Source organism: Hippocampus zosterae, chromosome 8 (assembly GCF_025434085.1).
Source record: "Hippocampus zosterae strain Florida chromosome 8, ASM2543408v3, whole genome shotgun sequence".
Taxonomy (NCBI): domain Eukaryota; kingdom Metazoa; phylum Chordata; class Actinopteri; order Syngnathiformes; family Syngnathidae; genus Hippocampus; species Hippocampus zosterae.
This window is the reverse complement of record NC_067458.1, coordinates 25,216,077-25,235,537: the sequence shown is the minus strand read 5'-3', so window position 1 is coordinate 25,235,537 and position 19,461 is coordinate 25,216,077. Positions and strand designations below refer to the sequence as shown.

General features: G+C 48.8%; 3 protein-coding genes and 1 long non-coding RNA gene across 6 annotated transcripts; 2 read left to right on the top strand and 2 right to left on the bottom strand.

Moving 5' to 3' along the window:
- The first annotated feature begins 191 nt into the window (after positions 1-191).
- On the top strand, positions 192-2,402 carry tbc1d7 (TBC1 domain family, member 7). The gene is made up of 8 exons (XM_052073627.1): positions 192-435; positions 595-714; positions 845-925; positions 1,156-1,346; positions 1,469-1,606; positions 1,802-1,947; positions 2,047-2,176; positions 2,256-2,402. Exons 2-8 carry the CDS (start codon positions 600-602, stop codon positions 2,340-2,342), a joined length of 888 nt encoding a protein of 295 aa, XP_051929587.1. The 5' UTR covers positions 192-435; positions 595-599; the 3' UTR covers positions 2,343-2,402.
- A 487-nt stretch (positions 2,403-2,889) lies between these two features.
- On the bottom strand, positions 2,890-11,531 carry LOC127605839 (phosphatase and actin regulator 1-like). Its single transcript, XM_052073653.1, is given in 12 exon segments — positions 2,890-3,413; positions 4,010-4,086; positions 4,174-4,314; positions 4,574-4,632; positions 4,724-4,779; positions 5,021-5,177; positions 5,777-5,985; positions 6,201-6,759; positions 6,973-7,092; positions 8,371-8,451; positions 8,709-8,873; positions 11,380-11,531. Coding segments are annotated over 12 exon segments (1,761 nt in total). The 5' UTR covers positions 11,501-11,531; the 3' UTR covers positions 2,890-3,397.
- A 590-nt stretch (positions 11,532-12,121) lies between these two features.
- Positions 12,122-16,119, top strand: sirt5 (sirtuin 5). 3 transcript variants are annotated; one of them, XM_052073622.1, is made up of 9 exons: positions 12,122-12,356; positions 13,403-13,512; positions 13,596-13,729; positions 14,334-14,559; positions 14,723-14,810; positions 14,892-14,945; positions 15,013-15,136; positions 15,424-15,539; positions 15,615-16,119. In XM_052073622.1, exons 2-9 carry the CDS (start codon positions 13,416-13,418, stop codon positions 15,685-15,687), a joined length of 912 nt encoding a protein of 303 aa, XP_051929582.1. In that variant the 5' UTR covers positions 12,122-12,356; positions 13,403-13,415; the 3' UTR covers positions 15,688-16,119. The 3 variants fall into 3 exon arrangements, with proteins under 3 accessions (XP_051929582.1, XP_051929584.1, XP_051929583.1); XM_052073624.1 differs by having other exon boundaries at positions 14,334-14,563; positions 14,727-14,810; XM_052073623.1 differs by lacking the exon at positions 12,122-12,356 and adding an exon at positions 12,357-12,427.
- Positions 15,588-17,614, bottom strand: LOC127605842 (uncharacterized). Its single transcript, XR_007963668.1, has 3 exons — positions 16,549-17,614; positions 16,116-16,363; positions 15,588-15,673 (listed from the first exon to the last, which is right to left on the bottom strand). It is a non-coding gene; the product is annotated as an uncharacterized LOC127605842 (long non-coding RNA).
- Positions 17,615-19,461: the final 1,847 nt, after the last annotated feature.

Below are 19,461 nucleotides of genomic sequence, written 5' to 3'. Positions count from 1 at the left end.
ACATCTTTAGTCAACGAAATTACTTTAAACTAAATAAATTTTAGTTTAAATTACTTTAAACAAAAAGCTTGCGATACGAATCGCAAGCTTTTAGTATCGACAGCAGTTGAAATAATAGTTTTTTTGTAACTGATGGCAGACTTGGTTCCCACTCCATACGACTAGGTGGCGGTAATGCACTCAAATGTTCTTGCCAACCGCAATAAAACCTTGAAGAAGAAGGCGGACGAGCAAGAGAAGTGGGCGCTGCAGTTGAAAGCGTTTTACCTTGCAATGCTGCAATGAGAACGGATCGTTTCTTCGTAAGAGTGCGTATCAAAGTAAAGGTCACTTAACGGAAACAATTTATGTAGCTATGTCGAGGGAGCAACCATTAAGCGGGTTTAACCTGTAGAGGACGCAGCGCTCCAGAAACGCCGCTAAAGGGGCAAAAAGGTAAGCGCTTTGTAACTATTTGCATCCTCTAAATGCTCCTTTTACGGTTTCATTTGAAAATTCCGCACGCTGTCAGGTTGTACGTTGGGGGACGGGGTGGCTTCTGTACTGTGAACCATTTCGGGGTTGTCAGCGCTTTGATTTGACTGCTTTGGTCAGGTGAAATGATGGCGGACGACCCACAGAGAAACTTTCGCTCTGCTTATTATGAGAAAGTTGGCTTTCGAGGAGTGGAGGAGAAGAAGTCCTTGGAAATCCTGCTGAAGGACAACCCCCTGGGTAAGTGTCACTGCGCGTCATACGATTCAGCACTGGGTGCAAAATCAAGAAAGTGTCTTTTTTTATCGTCTAACCCGACAGAATGATGCAGTTCGGGGTGTTTACGGAAACTGTGTGACTCTTTTGACAGATCTTGAGAAGCTGAGCACCTTCAGTCAACGTTTTCCCCTTCCGTCCATGTACAGAGTCCACGTGTGGAAGGTTTTGTTAGGTAAAAACCCATTTATACCGTAGATTGCACTCGAGCTTTATTTCAATAAGACGTAGAAGGAACTAGTTTGGGATTATTGTGTTTAGATTTGGAAAAATACCGTATGTTGTCAAGGAATGGACATTATCAGGCTCGGCACTCAAGATTTCAACATTGCTCTTGTAATGCTATCTGTACGCTGACTATTTTTCTTAATGACGCATCCCGATTGATGCTTACCCGCTCTTCAGGCGTCCTGCCGCCTCACAGCGATTCTCATAGCCTGGTTGGAAGCTACAGAAAGGAGCAGTACCAAGACCTCTTGGAGGCGCTGGAGGTGATGAGGTTCATCAAGTCCTCCACCCCTTCCACCCACGTCTACTTGCGAATGTTTCAGCTGGAGAGCCACATGCTCCCGCGCTGCTCTGAGATCTCACCGCCGGTAAAATGGCGCTTTTGTCGAGTGAATAATGGCCTGCCGTGATTTAAAAAGAAACAAAATATCAATATGTATGTATTCCATATGGGGTTTTTTTTTACACAAAGTGTGAATCTGGTTTTCAGGATCAAGAGAATGAGGACTTCCTGTCCATCAGTCAGGCCATGGAGGAGATAGTCGAGGATTCCGTGGACTGCTACTGGCTCATTAAGAGTTTCATCAGTCAGTTCCACACCAAATTTGGAGACTCGCTTCCGCATCTTGTAAGTGACGCCCGCTTTATTGATTTATTGCCCGAATTAGGTTCACTTGTAATTGATTGACAGGCCACTAAATATGGTCACTTCAGAGCACGAATTCAGAATTTGGCCACATGAAGCATGCAATGTAAATCCCGAACCGGATTGGTTTCGAACCGGTTGTCGTCGTTGTCGTCCCGTATCTTTTTGCCGGCGTAGCCGAAGAGCTTGGAGCACTTCCTGAGTCAGGAGGAGCCGGGCCTGCTCAGCCATTTGAAGAACGGCGGCGCTTTGGCACAACTTCCGTATCATCTGTGGTTCAGGCGCTGCTTTGCCGGCGTCCTGCCCGAGTCCAGCTTGCAGAGGTGAGCCCATAATCAAACATTTAAAAAAGAAAAATCTTCCATGTTCATATTGCGATGATGACACGAGAACACGATATCGCTCACGAATGCGTTTTCAAGAGTGTGGGACAAGGTGATCAGCGGCTCCTGTAAGATCCTGGTGTTTGTTGCCCTGGAGATCCTGCTCAGCTACAAGATTATCTTACTGGGGATCAGCCGACCGGAGGGCATCGTCAAGTTCCTGTGCAACGTTGAGTCCGCAAGTGGCGCCGAGTGGCGAAACGGAACATTTTGCTTTGCTCACCTTCTCCTTCGTTTCCCTTTTGCAGATACCGCAGGAGAACACGGACGCCATCGTCACCAAAGCGATCGATCTATGGCACAAATATTGCGGCAACCCCGTGCATGCCATGTAGATGACCGCGACATGAAAGGACAGCGAGATGGGCAGCCATGATGTTCAGTTGGAAGAAAAAGGAGAAAAAAATAATCATCAAGCAGGCAAAATCAAATGTCCTTTCTTTGAAGAAAAAGCGCACACGTCAGAGATGACTCACCGGAATTGTCACATGCAGTTTGTTCTGCTTCACAAAAAAATCGGAAAAGTCACGTTCTTTGTGACTTACAAGTCATGTGTACATAAGCAGCTTGGCAACGCACCCGCACAATCTCACCCGCGTTCTTCCGTACAAGCGCAGAGCAATCAGCACCGTCGTCGCCGATTGGAAAATTGGCTGGGAACGATAGCAAGTTGGTGTGAGCATTAATACGGGGAGACTGCAAAACCTAGAAATAAAAAGGAATCTGATTATTCATTCCACTGTTGGCGTGTGAATTTCAAGAAGACGGATTTTTTTTTTTTGGGTGCAGTACCAAGCGTTGGGCGAGTCCTGAACTCACCGGGAAGCAATGAAAATGGCCCACCCGCAAACGGCAAACACGGACAATAGATAACAGAATGTCTCCACCCCCTCCCCCTGTATGTCGTATTAAAGTCTCATTGCACGCAACCCTTCATTTCATTCTGCTCGAATATGGAACATGATGATTGCAATTCTCGACGTAGTGCAAGTTTCGCACCGAGAGTAGAATTGTTGTTGCTGGATTGCAAAAGAAAAAAGGGACATTGCTGGATGGACGTCAACGTGTTCTTCAGTATAAAATAAAACATGTCAAATCAGTCTCAAACTGGATTCGGTTCTCCGCATCGAGTCCGATTCGTTTTTTTTTTTTCCCAGTCTTGATCAAATTCATCAAAATTGGCACAGATTTGACTTGACAAAAGTGCAAAGTTGGTTGATTAAAAAAAAAAAAATCAAGAGTCGGTCTGAAACCAGGTTCAAAGTAACGTGGGGGGGGGGGGGGGGGGCGGTGGTCTGAGTCGGTGGAGATGGCAGGAGAGGAGTTCTGTGCCGCAGAAAGCCGCTCGCCGCTCACATGTGCAGGAAAAGCAAACTGGGCCAGCTTGCCTTCAGGGCCTGTGAAACCTGCAGGAGAAATGACGTCGTTCAACTACGTTTGCACGAGAATTGCGTACAAAGAAATTCTTCAACCGACGCCGTTCAAAGCACGGTTAGATTACGGCACAGTCAAAGTGAAACAGGTGGTGACCGTCACCGGTTAGCATCAATACGTCCCACGGTTCCTCATTTGTTTACTTCCGTTTTTTTTTTTTGCAGAAAAAAATATGGCCGCAACTGTGGCAAAGTTAGCGGCGGTCCTTTTTGACCGTTAACAGCCGGTTGAACCTTTTTAGCATTTCACATTTTCAACGATAAGATAACGGTGCAGTCAAAGGGAATGGTCAGTAAAATATACTTGATTTTTTTTTTTTTTAAATGTAAACCCAAGGTTGGAACAATCGGGCACTGATATTTTAAAGCTCATACCTTCCATTTAAAAAAAAAAAAACATCCTATCATTGCCCTCTAGTGGTTGTTTTAAACTTAACATCCTACCATTGCCCTCTAGTGGTTGTTTTTGTTTTTCATAAGCAGGCTACCTCCAACCTTCTCAGAGTTCATAAAAAGGCGACATAAGAGTGAAGTATGTTTTTTTTTTGGGGGGGGGGGGGTCCCGATACCTGGTGAGGTGGCGACTGGACTCGTGCACATCCATCTCTGTGCTTTTGAACTCGTTCAGCTCTTTCCTAATGGCAGCCTGAAAGACAAAAGAGACGAATAAAGCGTGGCTCTCGAGGGAAGGGGCCACATGGAATTGGAGAGGCGGCGGCGGCTCTGCAGGAACCTTGTCAGCAGCCGTGAGTCTCGTCCAGGGCTTATCTGCTCTCCTGTCGTAGTCCTGAGCCTCGGCGACTTCCACGTAGTCGCTGAAGCGAATGAGGATCTTGGCCTCTCTCAGCTCTTCCACCGTCGGCCTCTGGCTGAGCTACAAACGCACAACGTTGGAACACAATTCTGTCGAGGTGTATAATTCATTGTTTGCTTAAAAAAAAAAAAAAACATCTTGATTGGGTTTCATTTGTGCGTTTGAATTCATGAAAAATTCAGACTGACTTCTTAAAAAGAACAAAACGGACGGCCCAATTGCAATACGTCGTGCCGTTAGCTGAAAAGTGGGATTCCAAATCACCATGGCAACCATGTTTCCCCTTAAAAGTAATCATGCACACGGTCGTCTGTCTTACTTTTTTGGATAAATGTCTCTTGATCTCCCTCTTCTCCTGCTCCTCCAGATCGTTTCGAGCTAAAGGAGAGAAAAAAAAAAAAGATGGCGACGCATCGCGTAGCTGCTTTTTGTCTTTCGCGGTCTGTTTTTAGCATGCTAAGTGACATACGTTTCAGGATATTCCGCTGTTCCAGTTCCTCGGCAGTTGGCCGTTGACTCAACCGTCTGGGGATGAATGGGGGGGGGGGGTTTCTTTGAGTTATATTTCCATGATATGGGGAGTTATTTAAGAAGCAAGAAATTCTGTTTGTGGTACGGTCAGCGATGCGGGGTTCCAATTTTGACTTGTTGAACATGATGCGTTCATGACATGAGTTTAGCTTAAAAATGCGCTTCAAATGGACACTTGCAGTAGCAACTACCGGTACAAAAAAAAAAAAAGTACGAGTGCCGGGAGGACCCCCACCGTGTGAGTTTGGTTGCCGTTTGCTGTCGGGACTCGAATCTCTCCTGGTCGGACTGCAGCGGCAGAATGTTCTTCTCCTCCAGCTCCCTCTTTGATGGCCGGTTACCGATTTTAATGGCTAAAGAGTCCTTTCGTAGCACCTTCAGGGCCAGTGTGCCTGCAGCCACAAGAACAAGAATGTTGCTCTTCAACGTGCGGAAAACCATCACGCGCTGAACCTAACATGGAAGATCTCATAAGGTGTGCGACTGGAGCCTTCATAGCAATAAAGAATCTCTGAGATGATGTATTATCTTCAAGATAAGAGTAATGCGCACACACACGTTTTTTAATTGAAAAAAAAAACATGCTAATGGGTAGCGCTAGGATGTTGGTAGACTCTTTCTACCTACATTCTTGCTGCTGGAGGCTGTAAATTTCCCCAGTGTGGGACAAATAAAGGATATCTTATCTTATCTTATCTTATCTTTTTGAAAAAAACTCGTGAGCCACTGAAGCCGCAAAACATGAAGCGCAAAATGGCGGGCGAGGGAGGGCTGTATTATTGCTTGTGTAAATGAGGATACTGCGATTGGCTGGCAACCGATTCAGGGTGTCCCCCGCCTACTGCCCGAAGACAGCTGGGATAGGCTCCGGCACCCCCCCCCCCCCCCCCCCCGCGACCCTAGTGAGGATCAAGCGGCTCAGAAGATGAATGAATGAATAAATGAGGATAAATTGGTGGACCCCCTAACAACTCAGAGACAAACCACCTACTTGTAAATAATGCTTCATCATCATCCTCTTCCTCTTCCTCTTCCACTTCTTCGTCCTCTTCCAATTCCTCCTCCTCTTCATCATCATCATCATCATCATCATCATCATCCCGATACATAACGGGCAGGTCCTCGTAGTCCGTCTCATTGGGGAGATTCTCCTTGTCGTCACATTCCATCATCATGGCGGGAACGGCGCGCATCACGGAACTGCGCTCGGTGGGGGAAAAGGGCACAGAGGTCAGGATTGATCGCTCACGCTTGCGTTACACGGCGCGGCGCTTCGTGTGGGACCAGCTAATGGCGTGTTGGTTTTATCGATCGATAGGCTTCAAAATGTCCACCCGAATGTGGAACGCAATGACTTTCCACAGACAAATGTGAATCCACAATGAGCGGCATTTCTAATCCGTCTGGATGCTGACCTCTCAAACCTCTGCATGGTAAGCGCCAGCGTCTTGTTCAGCTCCTCGATGATTCTGCTGGGCGGGTGAAGCGGAACGGCGAGCGTTCCGTACTGCAGCGAGTGGCCGCCCGCGGGGGCGGAGCACTTCTGGAAGGCCAGCAGAGGCGATAAGGGTTCGCTGCTCCCTGCGGGTACGCAGATCATGAGCTTCTTCGGAGGTAGAGGAGGAGATAACTTCCCCGACATGCACGGCAACTTTACCGGGGTGCCATCTGGAAAGAAATCGATGAAAGAAACGGGGGGGGGGGGGGGGGGGGGGGAGCTTGCAAAGGCCTGACCTCAGTGAGGAATCGTCACGCAGGCAAATGTACCTGTGCTGTGGTTTGCGATCCTGGTCAAGGGTTTGGGCGGTAGCGCAGGAGCTTGCTTGTGTAACGTGGGAGGTCTGTGCAACGTTGATTCCGTATCGCCACCGCCGCCGCCCGGATACGCCGAAGGCTTTTTTGGGGGAGGAGCCTGGTTCAGTTTTTGGGTGCGGTCCTGTTGACTCTCAGCGGGGATCTCAAACTCGAGTGAACCTGAAGATAAAGCAAGAGAAGTGAAGCGAGGTCTCGGGGGTCCTTGCGTGACCGATATGTTTTTCGAAAGACCGTTGTCAATCCTGACGTACGGCAGGAACCGATTGATCGTTTCCAAACTATCTCGACACGTCCATCTTGGACCGGAGGCGAATCACGTTGGCGGCGTTCAGTAGAAAACGGACGGAAAGCACCGGACGGTCTGTGTCCTACCTCCACTTGCAGCTGCTCCTTCCATGGGCTCAGCACCTTCGGATTGTGACGAGCTGCACGCGAGTAGCGGGGAGCGGCCATTTTGAAGCTTCTCGTCCTCGCCGAGCGACGACGAACCGTCTACACAAGCATAGCGCAAGAGCGTGGCCGAATGACTAAGCCGGACGAGGATTTGGATTCATTTAAGAGACAGAAAAGGAAAAGTTGAGGTCGGACTGCATCTCGTCTTTTCAAGCCCGTTTCTCGAGAGCTGCCCGTTTTGCCATGTTTCCCGCCCTGCGGCAGCACAGGTGATGTTCACGATCAGAAAGATAGCGATCCCGATCATTTGAACTTGGAGCGCGGACACATTTAAAACATCCGGGAAAGTGCCCCTCCGCGAACGGGATTGGGGTCGGGTCGCGGAAGCAACAGCTTTAGCAGGGAAGCCCAGATTTCCCTCCCCCCCAGCCACTTCTTTCAGCTCTTCCCAGAAGACCCCGGGGCAATTGATCTCAGGCCAGCCGGGAGAACAAAGTCTCTCCAGCATGTTCCGGGTTGTCCAGTGGGACGTGCCTGGAACACCTCAGCGTCCAGGACGCATCCTAATCAGCTGCCCGAGCCACCTCATCTGCGTCCTCTGACGTGGAGGAGAAGTGGCTCGACTCTGAGCCCCTCTCGGATGACTGAGCTTCTCATCTCATCTCGAGGGGAGAGCCTGGGATCTCGTTTTTTTGGGGGGGGCGGGGTTTGGCTCAGCGCTTTCTTCAGCACGACAGACCGATTACAAAGTCCTGCCAAAGAAACGGCGTGAGTGAATCACTGTCGTGACCACCGACGGAGGAGCCCAAGAGCCGAGCCCATGAACATTCATTCATTCATTCATTCATCTCCCGAGCCGCTTGATCCTCACTAGGGTCGCGGGGGGTGCTGGAGCCTATCCCAGCTGTCTTTGGGCAGCAGGCGGGGGACACCCTGAATCGGTTGTCAGCCAATCGCAGGGCACACAGAAACGAACAACCATTCGCACCCACACTCACACCTAGGGACAATTCAGAGTGTTCAATCAGCCTGCCACGCATGTTTTTGGAATGTGGGAGGAAACCGGAGCACCCGGAGAAAACCCACGCAGGCCCGGGGAGAACATGCAAACTCCACACAGGGAGGCCGGAGCTGGAATCGAACCCGGTACCTCTGCACTGTGAAGCCGACGTGCTAACCACTGGACTACCGGGCCGCCCCCCATGAACATTATTCTCGGATTTAACGAGCCATTCAAAAGCCCGGATGCAAATCAAATCAATGGATGAAACCATTACAGAAGATTGATTGACTTCAAGCATTCATCGTTCGCGGATTAAGTATCATCGCTTGTGCACCAACCGAAAAAAGACAAGGGGCGGAAGGGTTTGCACTCGCCTTTGTCAAGAACTTCCTTCAGGACGCCTTTCTTGATCAGCTCTTCTCTGCTCTGCCTTGTAGACATTTTTCTCTCCAGCACTGCGAGACAAAGTGTCAGAAAGCAGGCCGGTCACATTTATCGGGGTGTGTTGGAATTAACTGTAACACAAATATTCCATTTCCATTCCATATATAGCGAAGCCCCGTTCATCGCCGTTGATATGTTGCAGACCCACCCGCAGTCGGCCAAAAGCCGCCAGATGGAGAGCCCGTATTAAAAAAAACAAAATAAAAAATAGCAGGTCAGGCGTCTTGACCCATCGACACATTTTGACGCAAGCGTTTTCAGTGCTCACCGGCAGAAGTTTGCTTGAACTTTTCACTCTTCTTCTTCCTCCATTTCCAGGGTTTAAAGAGGCGCCCCAGGGTGGCAAATTTACTCCGCCGCCTTATCGGAGGCGTGTGCGTGCCGGGTACCAGTGAATCCGAGCGCATGGCCGCCAGCCTTTCGACTTCTTCGGCTGCAACACAAATTGTAAACGATTGTCAACGTTGACGGAAAGGCGTGACCCTGCGCAACCGAGGCTAGTTTCGCCTAGCTAGCGCTGGGATGTATACGAAAGAGCTAGCGAGCTAAAAAGAGCTAGCGCGAGGATGTATACGATCCGACGGATCTTGCCGGCTGCGTCCCAAGCGTGCGTTCACGTCATCGGCGTCGCACAGTGTCAATTGCCGTCGACACAAAAAGGGGGGGCAGGGGGCTACCGTGGACAGAGGATTTATGTCGTGTTGAGCCACGACGGCTCGAGGTTTCGCCACCCGCTGCCAACCCCGCTCGCGACAAAACAAATGTTGGTTTCACCAGCTTAGCTAGCCGCCGTCAACAACGGCATTCAACCCCCCCCCCCCCCCCACCTTGACATTCTCTGACCCACTTCCCCTTCCAGCCCACACTGGTCCGCCGAGTTTTGTAGTCGGCCAGTGTAGCACCCCCATGTGACTGTCGGTGGCCAAACGAAGCTTCGCCTGGAAAAACCAAACAGCAGATTCATGTGAACGAACCCGGTTTGTAAACAACTCTGTTATCTCCTTGCGAGGTGGGAACGCCATCGGGGTCTCCTCTCCCTGGTCGTCCCGCATCCTGGGGTGTGACAAGGGCGGCGTCCGTGTGTCCAATGTCTCGGACTCACATAGCAGGAACGCGATCTTTCAATTTTAGCTCATACGGATTAGCTCACAAATGTCCTTGCTAAGCTTTTTCCTGAGTGGGAATGTCACTACGTACAGCATGCAAAAGGTAAATTCAATGTGATATGTGTTACACTCGCGCGTTAAAGGGGGAGGAAAAAGCCAAGAAAGAGAACTAACGCAATTAAAACAATACAAGAGTCAATTCCCACCCCAACGAGTGATTTTGAGGGAGAGCCTTTTGCACAGTCTTGACTCCTGACCTGGTCCTAAAATACGTTGTCACCATCCTGTGCAAAACACATGTGACCATTTTTGTCACTGGAAAAAAAAAAATCACCTAGGGAGGGGGGGGGGGCACCTTTCCCACAGGACTGTGCCCCGCTTTAGATTGTTTTGTGATTTTTGTTATTGTAAAGTGTCCTTGGGTGTCTTGAAAGGCGCTTATAAATTCATTCATTCATTCATTCATCTTCCGAGCCGCTTGATCCTCACTAGGGTCGTGGGGGGTGCAGGAGCCTATCCCAGCTGTCTTCGGGCAGTAGGCGGGGGACACCCTGAACCGGTTGCCATCCAATCGCAGGGCACACAGAGACGAACAACCATTCGCACTCACACTCACAACTAGGGACAATTTAGAGCGTCCAATCAGCCTGCCACGCATGTTTTTGGAATGTGGGAGGAAACCGGAGCACCCGGAGAAAACCCACGCAGGCCCGGGGAGAACATGCAAACTCCACACAGGGAGGCCGCAGCTGGAATCGAACCCGGTACCTCTGCACTGTGAAGCTAAAAACAGGGGTAGCACTTTTCAACTGTCCTCCTTCAACCAGCTTGGCAACCTAAAATAAAGCATCACCTACTGGGGGGGGGGGGGGGGGGGTGCTACCGTGTTTGACTTTGACCGGCGAGGGAAAATGGTTGAAAAGTGGAATCTACCAGACCACAGGTTGAAGATTGAAGATGACCGACTCGTCCCCCCCCCCCCCCCCCCAATATTTCAGTCGAAAATAAAAAAACAACTGTGCGGTATGTGTAAACCTCTGCCATCGATATTTTATCGTAGATCGAAGAAGAAAAGGCGGCGTGTCGCCACGAGTCGTCGCCAATGCACAGCGTGTGATTTGGATTTGTCTTTTTTTCCTTTTCTGGGGGGGGGGGGGGCGCAGTTATTATGTGGAGGATGATGCACGCCGATCCAGAGGAGAGGCTAATGGACAGTGAGCAGCTTTGCATCGACGCCTTAGCCAAGCTCTTTTCCCAACCAACGCGATGACGACGATGACTTTTTTTTTTTTTTTTTGCCGAATGGGAGGAAAATAGCGAAGAGCTCATTTGCCAAATGCGTTTCGGAGAGCGACGCTTTCGCCGCGCGGCCTTTGTTGATTATCAATCGTGACCATGGCAACAAAAGCAAACTGTCACCGTGACAAGCGCGGTAGCAAACCGGCATCATTTGACGTCGATGGCTCATATTTCTCCCCGCGGCATGATAGCATTTCGCCAAAGTGAAGCTCGCCATTCGAAACCGGGTCGACATCTTTCTTTCAGTAATTGCCTAAACGGGATTTGCTCCCCGCTAAACATTCATTTGAAATACAAGCATCCCATTTGGAGCGTTTTCCCGTGGGCATGAGTCACCGCGAGCTCGGTAGCCTCCAACGTGCGGCCGAGCATCATGGGTACCGCCAGCACAGCATCACGACACCCCCGGAGTCACGCCGATGTCTCGGGGGCTCCAGGTCACTCGTGATGACGCGCTTGACCATTTGTGTTCCCCCCACGAGGCAGCGGGTGTAAAACGAGATGACATGCCGACTTTAGGCTCATCACCCTTACCTGTCTCCAGGTGCAAAGAGATCCTCGCTTCATTGATGTAAGGCGTGTCACTCTTGGAACGAACCCTCCGGATCGGTCTGCGGTCTTCCTGCTCCGCCGCCGCCGCCGCTGCCGCCGCCATGTCCAGGGCCTGCCAAGCCGGCCAACGTCCACAGGCGACCGGCGTGACGAGACTCGGCGCCGCCGCAGCCACTCGCGAGCGCTCACCCCGACAGACGGTGCAGCAGTGGGCGGGCTATTGTTAAGGCTGACGGCGAGGAAGGGGGAGGGAGGGGAGCGTGCACGTCTGTGCTATTTGCCTGCAAAGTCGGACCGAGCTTCACGCGCTCATCTTTAATGGAAAGTCAACATTGTCTGTGCGTTCAGGTGGTGTGACGTCATTTCGGCGACAAATTGGCGTTTGGACAATAATGCGGCCGTTTTCGTATACGGCAGTACGCGCTGCGCAAACTTTTTACATCCATGACCGGCAAGTGAGCATCAGACCCAGATTTTCTACGTCAAAAGTACAGTATTGCCTTTTATTGTAAGCTTAAGAAAGAAAATCAATCCACTTTGGGGGAGTTGTTTGAAAATCGAATAAGCAGTCGTTGATGTAAATATTAGGGCACCGTGTCCGTCCTACCACTACTGCCCGGGTATTTGTTTGTTTTGAATTTGCAGTAATTTGACATAACCACTTTGGAATTTACGGTTTACGGAGTAAAAAAAAAAAAAAAAAGAAACGCTCTCCACAACGCGCCCCACGATGACGCGCAGTAAGTGGTACGAGTGCTCCCTCTGCGGGTCTCTTTTTCCAGCGTTCCTCATGATCGTTATTTGTACAACATGCAATTATTTTCTCCTTTTGCTCGATATTGAATATTGACAGTAACCGGAAATGTCAACGAACACTGGCAAATAAGAACAAAGTACGGGTGTAACAGACGGACACCCGGAAAAGGAAGAGTCCCGGTTCTGTTGACACACTTTGCCAGGTAAGAGGAAGCTTGGTAGTCGGGCTTGGAAACTTTGGAAGTATGCATACACATCGTTGCGGTTCCATTCGGTAAAGGCCGTTAAGAACCCTCGGCTAGTGTCAGAAACGGTTTGCCTATTTATACGAATCAAGCTACTAGCCTAGCTCCGACTAATAGCATGGTTAACGTTCACCAATGTGCATCAACGAGTGCGAGTTTTGAGTGACACTATCGGAATTGTACTATTTTTTTTAATATAAGAACGTTTTACTTTTTCGGTGTGGTGATGTGGAACGTACTTTGACGTAATAAACAAAATGTATACTGTACCCCTGAACAATTCAATCGTTCAACTAAATCATTGTAAAGCTGGCACAGTTAACGTAAACTCAAACGTCAATCCCTAATGAACTGTCTGGTGAGAGTCACAGCTGGCGCGCATTAGGGTCCAAATTGTTTCCTAGTGTAAGTTGAGAGGTTCGTAGTTTTTGAATGGATGATAAGATAAGAAGATAAGAAAACCTTTATTAGTCTCACAAACTCTACGTTCGGAATGGGCAAAAAAGAGACTTGGACCTTCTTCCGGTAACGAAAACACTTCCTGGTTCTCTTCAGCCAATCGGACGCAAGCAACATACTCTGATGCCCTTCAGTAGCGGAGAGAAAGATGTTCGCAGTCGCTGATACTATTGATCATTTTTAATCAACAAAATAAGTAATAAACTCACGCATTCCAATAAGTTGCTGTTAGCCACAACTCACGCCCATGCGCTCCTCACTCAGACTGATTACTGGAGCCAATATTCCCTCAACCTGGCTCCGCCCTTCCCTATGACGTCACACAAATACAAGAAACCGATATTACACGACGAACGTTTTAACAATTATTAAACGGAATATAATTTAGGTAGCTATAACAAAGGAATATAATGCTTAAACTAAAAATGAAAATAATTAATAAGTAAGCTGCAGTTGTTATATGGCAGTATTGACTTCAACTCAACTGCGATGCAAAAGAGCACAAAGGCTCTAACTTCAAAGATAACAATGCAATTTATTCCTAGTCACTGAAACCCGATGGTCGTACCGCAGTTGACCTCCAGACGCCTCATCAACTTTTATACTCTCCTGAGGAAACGCTCGGACAGCCAAAATATGACCAGACCCAGTTCGGGTAAGAGCACAGGTGTCTTCATGGAAGAGAAGAAATGATGAGTAATGATTGGCGCTGTGGGGGATTGCCTTTTTCTTGCACAGACCTGGCGGCATTTAGGGAGATCTTCTCCAAGGCCTCCAATATCGCCATCCTCACCGGAGCGGGTGTGAGTGCGGAGAGTGGAGTCCCTACCTTTAGAGGGGCGGGGGGCTACTGGAGAAAATGGCAAGCTCAGGTTTGCATCCACGCTCATCATCTGTTGCACGTCATCATTTGGCTGATGCCGTCGCTGTTTTCGTCATCAGGACACATTTGCAATTTGTGGGGAATTTGGGTGTGAAATGCTGAAAGACAAAATACGGATGTCCGTGGAATAATATTTAATGGTACAAATGAATATGGATTTTTTTGGGGGCTGGATGTGGACATTTTGGGCATGTTGATTTTTTTTTTTTCACCAAACTGAGCAACTAATGTAAATGTTCAAATGAAGTAACTCCAAAGGATTTTTTTTCTTCCTGTCAGGAGAGTTGTAAGCGGAGAAGCTTGACCTAAACAGAAAAAAAGGTCAAATCAGTTATTATACATCAGCTATTACATATTGACATTAATTTTACCACTCATACGCCAATGAAAATGACATCTTTTCACACGGCAAAGACCGAGTACCGGTAGTTGTACTGTATTTTAGTTTTACGATGTAGCAGCTAACCTCTCTGGTTGCATCTGACCGTCAGTTCTTGACGGCTTAGTGGAGAGCTGGAGCCCGAGTGACTTTGATGTCAAAATTCTTGGGAGATGAATTTTGCCACTGTGCCCTCCACCCCCTCCCCTTTTAGGATCTCGCCACGCCGGAGGCGTTCTCCCGAAACCCGTCCCGCGTCTGGGAGTTTTACCACTACCGTCGTGAGGTCATGCTTACGAAAACTCCGAACGCCGCTCACCTGGCCATCGCCGAGTGTGAGGAGCGTCTGGGCAGGCAGGGCCGCGGAGTCGCCGTCATCACTCAGAACATTGATGAACTTCACCGCCGCGCCGGATCCAAAAATATCCTCGAAATTCACGGTAAGTCACGGCAACAGACAGACCAATTTGCCTTTGAAGAGGAAATATGCAAGCGGAATTGCATTTCTGCTTTTGGCAGTTGTTTCGCTCTTAACCTGAAACAAAAAAAATCAACTGTTTAGTTTTTTCCACTCTGCGTATTTTTGTCTCTTTCTCTCTCCAGGGAGCCTGTTTAAAACACGCTGTACGAGTTGTGGTCATGAAGCCGCCAATCACAACAGCCCCATTTGTGCTGCTCTGGAGGGCAAAGGGCAAGTGAAACGGCAACTTGACGGAATTTGCTTTTCGACGTGTGCAGCTACTTGACCACTCGTATCGAATTGCTTCTTCAGAGCTCCAGACCTGGAATCAAAAGATGCTCAGATCCCTGTCCAGGACCTCCCCAGGTAGGAAGCCTCGTCATCTGTTTTGTGCAGATGTGTGAGCGTCCTGTCCCCCCCCCCCCCCCCCCAGGTGCGAACAAGCCGGGTGTTCGGGTCTTCTGAGACCAGCTGTGGTTTGGTTTGGAGAGGCTCTGGATTCGGAGATAATCATTCGAGCGGAGAAAGTGCTGGATAACTGTGACCTCTGCTTAGTGGTGAGTGTTTCTGTGTTTTTCTGTTTGGATTGAGCGAATTTTGAAAAGTAATCCGATTGCAAGTCTCGTTTTGCGATCATTTATATATCGACATATTTATAAAATGAAGCTGTTGTGAAGGTTGTCATTAGCATTATGCTAGTCGTGTTTTCTCGCTGCCTAATTTCTGTTTATTATGTCAACATTTTACATTCTGCGCTTCACACGGATCACCCCTTGAAGTCCCCCCCCCCACCACCACCCCCGAACATTCTCTATTAGACCAACAAAAACCTTTGACCACACAGGTTGGCACGTCGTCTGTGGTGTATCCAGCAGCCATGTTTGCTCCTCAAGTGGCCGCAAGAGGCGTCCCCGTGGCCGAGTTCAACATGGAAGATACACCGGCCACAATGCGCTTCAAGTGGGTGGCGTTCTGCTTTTTTTTCGCTCTCCGAAGAGTCGAAATCATTTATTTATTTGCTTTTCACCTTTCCAGGTTTCACTTTCACGGCCCTTGTGGGACCACCTTGCCTGTTGCCTTAAGTCCCCATGCATCTGAAAAACAATGAAAAGGACGCACGCCGAAGCAACTGCTCAAATTCTGGATGCTTATTCAAAAGAACACAACAATCAGAACTGATCATTTGCTGGGGGGTTGGGGGGGGGGTTACCTTTTGTAATCTTAGATTTCCTCATTTAATCACACAAGGAATGCGAGCGACACATAAAGAACATTTTGGGGCTTCATGTTTGTACAAAATTTATGCAGAGCTCTCATCATATCACAGTGAGTCTCTTGCATTTTGAATGTGTGGCAGTAGGGGGCAGTGTTAACACGCTGCTTTTTGTTTCCATCCAGAATAAATGATGGACAGGTTGTATTTGTGCATGCGCTCATTATAATACTGACAGTATTACAGTTTCAGAAGTACAGTGTATAAAAATGTCAATTCACATACCTGTATTATTAATAATAATAATAAAAATAGACACCCACCTTTTCTTAATTTGAAGACTTCTCTACGTTTCCGTGCACTGCACTGCAGCATTATTCGACATGCTTGATCTGCTCATTGCAGTTTCTGCTCGGCCCCTTTATCTTTGCTCTTTCTCGGGGGGGTGTAGCTCTCGCCTCACGGCTTCACTTTCACTCCAGCCGTATGCTTGCCACGACGAGATGTTATTGCCTCCATCGGCTGCTCATTAGAGAGGCGATGATGATGGTCCGCCGGTCCCCTCGTGACTCTGCGCCAAAAATAACAGCCAATTTCCCGCCCGCTCAGCCATGATTTCATGCCAATCTGAGTTGTGTTGCTCATATTGCTCGGGCTTGTCAATGTGAGACCGGAGTGGCACAACGGAAAAGCAAAACGAGGGGCCAAATAGCAAGACTAGTTCAGAGCATGCGACGGAAAACGCTCGTGACTCACCCGATCTTCGATGAGCAGGTTGTCATTTCTCAAGTTGTAATTTGAGGTATGTCGAGAACTGGATGGGCAGGCCAGACTCAGAAGTTGACGTCATCATGAAGAAGCGAGAGAGTTGTGGCAGGGCAACTTGCGGCCGCTTGGCCGTGGCGCTCGAGCGACTTCCCAACTGACCTTTTGGCCTCTCAGTCCGAGCGTTTGCCCCACAACGGTGCTTTTTAACAAGCTCAGCGGGATCCGGCGATGCGTAATCTGCAGCGGATGTAAAAAGTCTACACGGCCATGTTGAAATGCCAGTTTCTTTGTCATACCCCCCCATCCACCCCCCCAAAAAAATTTAAATCACACCAAGATGAAATCATTTCAAAACGTATTCCACGGCATTGCGTTGGCGCCGAGCATACCTTTTGGAATGACGGCTGACTTGCGCTCATTGGATCACGATTCATTTTCTCACAGGTTTTTGGTGCACTTGGGTAAACATGAATGCAGATGGATTGTATGGTCCATTGAAACCCAGATTGAACTTTTTGGCCATCATTCCCCAAAGGTCTCATCATAAAAAGAACACCATCCCTACACTTAAGCATGTGTGTGGCAAGTGGCGGGAATTCTGATGCGTAGGGAATACCGGTGAGCACCAAACCTGCGAGAGAGAAAACAAAAGTACACACAAAAGTCATTTTTGGTTCATCAGAGACACTTTTGAAACGCTCGCACGTGTGGCTTGGTGGCCATTTCACGTGACTTTGAATGGGATTTATTAGCGGTGAACGCAGGCACAATCCCCAATTCAAACACAATCATGTCTCACTATTTCGTTCTTCTTCTTTTTTTTTTTTTTTTAAAACTTCCCAGTCGAAAAGTGTTTTCATTTTCAATTGGTTTACACAGGTTGTAGCTTACATTAATGGGGGAAATTGTTTTTTTTGTGTTTTGTTATCTTGCTATCAGCGGCCCGGTAGTCCAGTGGTTAGCACGTGGGCTTCACAGTGCAGAGGTACCGGGTTCGATTCCAGCTCCGGCCTCCCTGTGTGGAGTTTGCATGTTCTCCCCGGGCCTGCGTGGGTTTTCTCCGGGTGCTCCGGTCTCCCTGTGTGGAGTTTGCATGTTCTCCCCGGGCCTGCGTGGCTTTTCTCCGGGTGCTCCGGTTTCCTCCCACATTCCAAAGACATCCGTGGCAGGCTGGTTGGACGCTCTAAATTGTCCCTAGGTGTGAGTGTGAGCGCGGATGGTTGTTGGTCTCTGTGTGCCCTGCGATTGGCTGGCAACCAATTCAGGGTGTCCCCCGCCTACTCCCCGAAGACAGCTGGGATAGGCTCCAGCACCCCCCGCGACCCTAGTGAGGATCAAGCGGCTCGGAAGATGAATGAATGAATGAATGAATATCTTGCTATCAGTATATGACAAAATGCTGTCATTTGAACGAGGGGTGTGTAGACTTTTTTTTTTATCAACACTGCCGCTGGTCATGAGGCACGCAGTGGGCGGGGGGGGGGGGGGTGTTCCTGCGTCAGAGTGTGTGTGTGTGTGTGTGTATATTTCAGTAAGTATCTTTCAATTATGACCAGCCAAACACAAAGCCCCATTTCTTTGCGTAATCAGGGTGGAAAGACACACACACACACACACGCACACACACACACACGCTGGGCAGGGTTTAACCGAATTAAGATGACTGAAGCTGGTGCTCTTCCCAATCAAGCCAGATGAGGTTTTTGGAGTGAAAATCCTCCAGGGAGGCACTAATCCCTGACCGTAAGCAAAGCTTTCTCTTTCCGTATCGCTCTTACACCGCACCCTGGCTTCCTCCATCACTCTATTTATAGCCCCCCGTTAAGCTTCTCTGCGTGCTCCCGTTTACATTTTCGAGCCCTTTAGATTTAATGGCCTTTTTTTGTTCTCTTCTTGAATCTCCGGTTGAGGAAATTAAAAGCCCAAAAATGTCTGTCGGTCAAAGTTTCGGGCCAGTTGACGAAAGGCTCGCCTAGTCGGATCCAGTTCCAGAATTGAGGAGCGAGGGAGCCGTGAAGTGACAGCCGCTGTCAAAATGCCAGCCGACGCCGGGATAAGCGGAAGAAAATAAACGCATGGGGAGGAATTTCCTTCGCCCTTTCTCCACGGGCGACAAAGCGTCGGCATTTTCGGATCTCTGTGATGTCTTTTCCCAAAGTTGCCGTTTGGGATGAGACTCCATTTTGGCGCTACGTTAAGGAAGCGGAGAACATTGAGATCATGATGGCAACGCTACTTGTACTAGTTGTATGCGAGACTCTGGGCCGGAGACGCACACACAGCCGCAACGAAGGCAGACTGGCTTTTTTTTTTTTTTTTTTTTTTATACACGATCCGTCTTGTGACACAAACGGGCTGCTTGCGCGTGCATCCGTCACTTTGGTTTTCATGCGGGAAACCGGTAAACTGATTTCAACGTGATGGAGAAGCCTCCTCCCACTGTCTATTTGACACTCAGACCAGACTCGCTTCCACTTGCGCTTCCTGCCAAGTGTTAATAGCGTCATCAGATGTGACGGCGACAGCTGCTCTCCATCCGAGTTATTGGACGCACTCCATCCAGGCTGCAAAACTGCGACCTTATGACCTCTTTGGAGGGCCATTTGGGTTGTTCGGTCTAAGCGTTGGCCAGTGCTGTTGGGTCAAGACGTGATTCGATTTTTTTGGGGAGGATTTGAATTGTCATTCAAAACAAACAAACGTGCTTTTCATCCGGAATGCGACGGAATTTCCAAATTTCAGCGCCACGTTCATATTGTCGAGTACTGAGCTCCACTTCAAATTTCTCCCATCTATATTTTCGACAAACATGATTATTCGTAATGATAAATCCATGAGGCAATCTGGCCGGCTTTATTTTTAACTTTCAAAAGGCAGCGCCCGTGCCAAATTAAACCGTAC